The 5,731-nt window shown below is 46.7% G+C and overlaps 1 protein-coding gene across 5 annotated transcripts in view; it reads right to left on the minus strand.

Annotated features, from left to right (window-relative positions):
- Positions 1 to 5,731, minus strand: part of PUS7 (pseudouridine synthase 7) — a 101,714-nt gene that overhangs the window by 52,792 nt on the left and 43,191 nt on the right. For 3 of the 5 annotated variants that reach the window (XR_009565129.1, XM_030834374.2, XM_060304796.1), the window contains exon 1: positions 1,400 to 1,622. The exons of 1 other annotated variant lie outside the window; for it this stretch is intronic. Coding sequence is in view for 2 of the 4 variants with exons in the window: in XM_030834374.2 (XP_030690234.1) it covers positions 1,400 to 1,526 (127 nt within the window). In the remaining 2 variants the exon portion in view is untranslated. Of the gene's footprint in view, positions 1 to 896; positions 999 to 1,399; positions 1,623 to 5,731 lie in introns of those variants that run through there. One more of the 5 variants, XM_060304798.2, reaches the window with a different exon arrangement.

Raw genomic sequence — 5,731 nt, forward strand, 5'->3', positions numbered from 1 at the left:
AAATATTTATTAACCACCTCTTATGTGTCTGGCACTGTTCCAGGCACTGGGGAAAAGAGGAAAATTTCCTACTCCCATTAAGCTTACATATCAGAGAATAAAATAAAACAATCTCAGAACATGCACGCATAAGAGCTACAAGTCAAGCAGAGTAACGACAGTGAGAGTACGAGGGGTGCTCTTTAGTGAAGTCTCTCTAACGAAGTGCCTTGTGAGCAAAGACTTGAAGGAAGACATGAAAAGATGTGTGTGTTCGGGCAGCAGGTACAGTGCCTGTAAAGAACCTGAGGCAGGAGCAAACTTATTCAACAGACCAGCTGGACTATTATTTCTCTCTCCTACTTGGGGCCAAAAGCCACGTTTCATTAACAGCTCTACTGCACCAGTTTCTATCAATCAAAAGATACGTTCAAAAGGAGTTATAAATTAACACACACGAACTGTTGGCTACTTTGCCTAATGATTGAACAACATCACTGCCTATCCAGTATGAGTGTACAGTCTGATTTTGGGCAGGTGCCTCGATTGCCAAGGCAAGGAGGTGCAAGGCAAGGATTGCCAAGGTGATGGGGGGTATGCCGGCTTCACAGATTAGAGACTTGAAACAAAAGTCCTTAGTAACCCTATATTTTCGGAATGAAAAAAAAAAAAGGGTCGGACAACGGAACCAAATATTTGAAAGACTAAACTCTCCAAACCCTATTTCTTGGCAGGCGCTAATACCCAGGCAATGAGGGTGTACTGTTAAACCTCTCGGTGCAGGGTTGGCGGTAACGACTCCGTGCGGATGGGTCAACACGCCCAGCAGCACCTCCTCCATCCACTCATTAAACACTGACCGAGAAAAACTCCGGTTTGCTCCTACACTGGAAGACGTATACAAAACAAGCAGTCACCTGAGTGCCTGCTTGGCACGTAGTAGGTTCGCTGTTAGTAATGACAGATAAATAAGAGAACGAAAGCACGTGGGCTGGACCCGGTAGAAGCCTGGCTCAGCGGTGTACGGAAGCTATAAAGGGCTTCGGGATAAAGGCGGGTTTTCTCTTCCGGGAGGAAGAAGAGTTTAGGGAGCCTCAGGGGCAAAGAAAGGGAGGAGTGGGACTGAGATCCTCGGGCTAACAGCGCCGCGGGGAGGAGGGAGGGCGCGGCGCCTGCGAGGACCCGCCGGGAGAGCTGGGGGCGGGGCTGGAACCGCCGAACCGCAGAACCAGCCGGGCTCCCGCCACGCTCCCGCAGGCACGATCCGTAATGGAGGCGCCTCGGGCGCGCCGCGGGCTCAGACCACGGCCGGGACGCCTTCCCAGTCTACGCTGCCCCTCCGGGCGGGGTTTTGGGCCGCGTGGCAGGGCCGAGGGCTGGCCGCAGAGCCCGGGCGGCTGTGGGGAGGTCGCACACTTACCCGGGGCCTGAGAGCGCGCGCGCGGCGCGGACCGGGCGACAAGGAGGCGGGCGCGCTGCTCCGGGCGCAGGAGGGCGGCGGCGGCAAGGGCCACTCGTAAGAACCAGCCGCAAGGGCGGCCAGGCATAAGCAGCGAGCTCGGTAGGCACCTGGACCCCGCCGCGCTCAGGCGGACTCACAGCGGCTGGCCTCGCACACGTGCGGCGCAACGACGCGCCGCTGCCGGCTGGCCCCACCCCGGGGCGGAGCACGCCCTCCGCCGCCGGCCACGCCTCCTCCGCCCCCGCCCACCAACCTGTGGAGGAGGTCCCGCCCACTCCCTCCCACCCCTGCTCAGTGGCCCCCGGGAAGCCTCTTGTTTGCACCCTTTGGCCTTGCAACCTGCGAGGCTGGAGCTCACCGTGGTCCTTTCACTCCATGAGCTCTCAGGCGGTCGCACCTGCGCTTTGGCGGGGGGTATATACCCAGAGGGGAACTGCTGTGTCATATGGTAATTACATTTTAAAACTTTTGACCAACCCCCATATAGTTTTCCATAGCAGCAGTAGACTTGTTTTTAAAATCTGGGTTTACATGTGGGAATCTGGTTAGCTGATCATACGTAATTCGCTAAGACTGGTTGCGTTCTATGCTGCCTTCCGCTGATATTATTCGCCTCAGTTAAGTACTTTGAGTACTTTTCCGTCCCTAATGCATGTACAATCACATTTTCTTGAACTGTGGTTAATTCATAGGTTAATGTACCAATGACAGCAGCTGCAAGTATTTTTACCACACCCACACAGTAGAAATTCAATCTAAACTTTTAATTTTCGTATACAGTTGGCCTTTGAACAATGCAGGGGTTAGGGGCACCAACTCTGTCCAGTTGAAAATCCAAGTATAACTTTATAGTCAGCCCTTTGTATCTGCAGTTCCACATCCGTGGATTCGACTAACTGCGGATGATATAGTACTGTAGTAAGTATTTATTGAAAAAAATCTGTATAGATGGACCTGGGCAGTTCAAACTTGATTTGTTCAATGGTCAACTGTACTTTAAAAAGTACCTTCTCTGAGATTGTGGCCCAACTCCCCACAAGCACGTATGGAGGAAAGAATGTTCACGTTTCTTTGGACATTAACTGGGTCCATGGTCAAAACCTACCCTTTTTGCATTTCAGCCTAAACTTCCTTAGACAAGATCCAAGTAAAACATGCATTTTTTGCTTTTTTGTTTTCCAAAAAGGCAGCTCTTTATTGGCCTTTATAGTTAAAATAACACAGGAGTGTTCAAAACTTCTTCCCCATTCCAACTCCCTCTAATAAACATTTGACAGTTTAATGTTCTCCTTGACTCTAAAATTACATCCTAACATGTATATTATGTATAATATTCAGGATCCTGCTTTTAACTCCACACCAGTACTATGGATTGCTAAGTGCCTAGCACACACAGTTTATCTTGTTTCATCCTTATTATTGTCTAGCATTCTGTCCATCTTAGATAACTCTCTCCATTCCCCAGATAGTAGTTAATTGTTTTCTGTGCTCCCTCAGTCATTGCAAACATTTCCCTTGTTGAACTTACTGCACTCAATCTTAAACTTCATCTGTTTCCTTCACTGGAATATGAATTGTTCAGAGGTAAAAATTGGGGTTTAGAGCAATCTTTTTTCTCCTTTAATTTTATTTTTTTATTTTTATCAATTATACATATCTGTGATTTACAGTCAAATAATTCTATAGAAACCTTGTAAGTTTTGCAATGAAACAGAAGAGACTGTAACCCCACCCTGCCCCTTCCCTGTTTCCCTTTCCTCAAAGTCACTTCATCTTTCAACTGGTTATTTTGATTTTTTTTACCTTCATTTCTCTATGTAAAATGTTTGCATTGCTATTTCTTGATGTCTCACTTTTAGGCACTATCTATTGACTTCACTTGTGGAAAATTAGGTTTAGCTCTTCTTCCTTCCCCCAGCCCCACCACACTTCCCTTCCCTTTATCTGCCTAATATAGTTATATTGTACCTTTTTAAAAATATTTGTTTGTTTGCACCAGGTCTTAGTTGCGGCAGGCAGACTTCTTAGTTGCAGCATGTGGGCTCCTTAGTTGAAGCTCCAGGGCTCCTTAGTTGTGGCATGCAAACTCTTAGTTGCAGCATGCATGTGGGATCTAATTCCCTGACCAGGGACTGAACCCGGGCCCCCTGCACTGGAAGCGCAGAGTCTTACGCACTGCACTACCAGAGAAGTTCCCAGTTATACTGTACTTTTAAAAACAGATTTGTGTTTACTTCATTATAATTAGGTAAACATTACTCACATCTTGAGCGAAGTAATATACTATGATTACTTCTCCTCAATTTTTTGTTTTTCTTGCAGTTAATAATGATCTTATTTTTACTGTTCATCACTAAGACTTCTTAATGATTCTTTAAACCTCTCCCTCCAGAGATTCAGATAGATGAGAAGTTCTATCAGTCTCATCTTTCTGAAGGAGCCTCTTCTGGAGCCTTCTGACCTGCACCATCTACGTCTAGTGCACAGCTGTTTTCAGGGCTTCCCACTTTATTTTTCTCCTGTGTTGTGTCTTCTGTTTCCTATATCCCATGCATTCTTTTTCTTTGTTTAGCCCTCATTTTAGTGGAGTACATCTCCAGTAGCTTCCTGAGGAAGGAGAAATAAATGAAAGGGAAATTTTTTGAGCTCTTGAATGTCTGAACATACCTTTATCCTTTTTTTTTTTTTTTTTGGCTGTGTTGGGTCTTCGTTGCTGTGCGTGGGCTTTCTCTAGTTGCGGAGAGTGGCGGCTACTCTTCGTTGTGGTATGAGGACTTCTGATTGCAGTGGCTTCTCTTGTTGCGGAGCACGGGCTCTAGGCCCGCGGGCTTCAGTAGTTGTGGCACACGGGCGTAGTTGCTCCGCGGCATGTGGGATCTTCCCAGACCAGGGCTCAAACCCATGTTCCCTGGATTGGCAGGCTGATTCTTAACCACTGCGCCACCAGGGAAGTCCCGACACCTTTATTCTTTATCCACACTTGATTGGTAGTTTACTAGTCACGTACAGAATTTCAGTTTGAAATAAATTTTCTTTGGAATTTAATAGACCTGCTCCCATGTCTTCTAGCTTTCTTTGTGACCCTTGAGAAATCAAAAGATATGCTGATTCTTGATCCTTTCTAAATGATCTCTGTTTCTCTTTGGAAGGCTAGGATTGTCTTTTTGCCCCCAGTGTGCTGCAATCTCACAATGATGAGCCTTGGGATGAGTCAAGTTGTACCCATTGTGCTTGGCACTCAGTGGGACCTCTTCAAGCTGGAAATTCATGACCTTTAGTTTGGGGGAAATTTTCTTGTTTTGTTGGTGATAACTCCTTCCCTAATCCCTGTTGTTGTTGTTTTACAATTCTTATTTTTTGTATTTTGAACCCCCTGTAGTGGTCCTCTAATTTATTTTTTCTTTCATATTTTTCATTTCTTTGTCCTTTTGCTTTTTTTCCCCCTAGGATACTTCCCAACATTTATCTTCCACCTTTTTATTGAATTCTCATTTCTACTATCATATTTTTTTGTCTCTGAATGCTCCTTTTAAAATAGTAGCCTGTTACTGTTTTATGGTTGCAATGGTGTCACACATCTCAGTGTATAAATAAATAAGGTTTTCTCCTCATTGAATGGTTTCTGCTTTCTCTAAGGGCTGCTTTTTTTCCCTTCCCCTGTTTGTTTCCGTCCCCGCGATACCACCTTCCATGTTTGTTTCTGAAATTGTCAAATCCCTAGGTCCTCTACTCAGCTCTTGCTGGCACTCCTAGGTCCCCTCCTTGGCAAAGGACAGGCTTTTTTGGTCTCTGCACTGGTTGAAGTGTATGTTAGCCGCAGAGTCCTTTTCCTCCTTTCAGGTCCCAGAGTGTTTACAACCAGATCTGTACCCTCCAGGTAGGAAGCTGGAGGGTCACCTCTAGTTGAATTTGATCTGCCTTAAAAGAAAGAGCCAAAGATAAAGACACTGGAAATTCCGCAACTAAACTGTCCAACCAAATTACATTAAAGCTAGTCAACACGCCTCCTCACACTCAGAACATCTGGGATATCATCTAAAATATAAGTTGAAATGATTCATATTGAATTTACACTGTGCAGAGAGGGATACCTGCAAGCTCCATCCTTAACGACCCCAATGCTGTGGAGGAGGTTTACCGAGGTTGAGAAGGACCTCCTCCCCCCGCCCCCTCCCCCGCCCCCTTCTCCTTCCAGAGCAGCCGATCCGGCCCCCCGCCGCCAGGCGGAGCCACCGGGAACGGCCGGCGGCTGCGTGGGCAGGGCCTCTCTGGGAGGAGAGGAAGAAACCA

This window comes from Globicephala melas, chromosome 9 (assembly GCF_963455315.2).
Source record: "Globicephala melas chromosome 9, mGloMel1.2, whole genome shotgun sequence".
Taxonomy (NCBI): Eukaryota; Metazoa; Chordata; class Mammalia; order Artiodactyla; family Delphinidae; genus Globicephala; species Globicephala melas.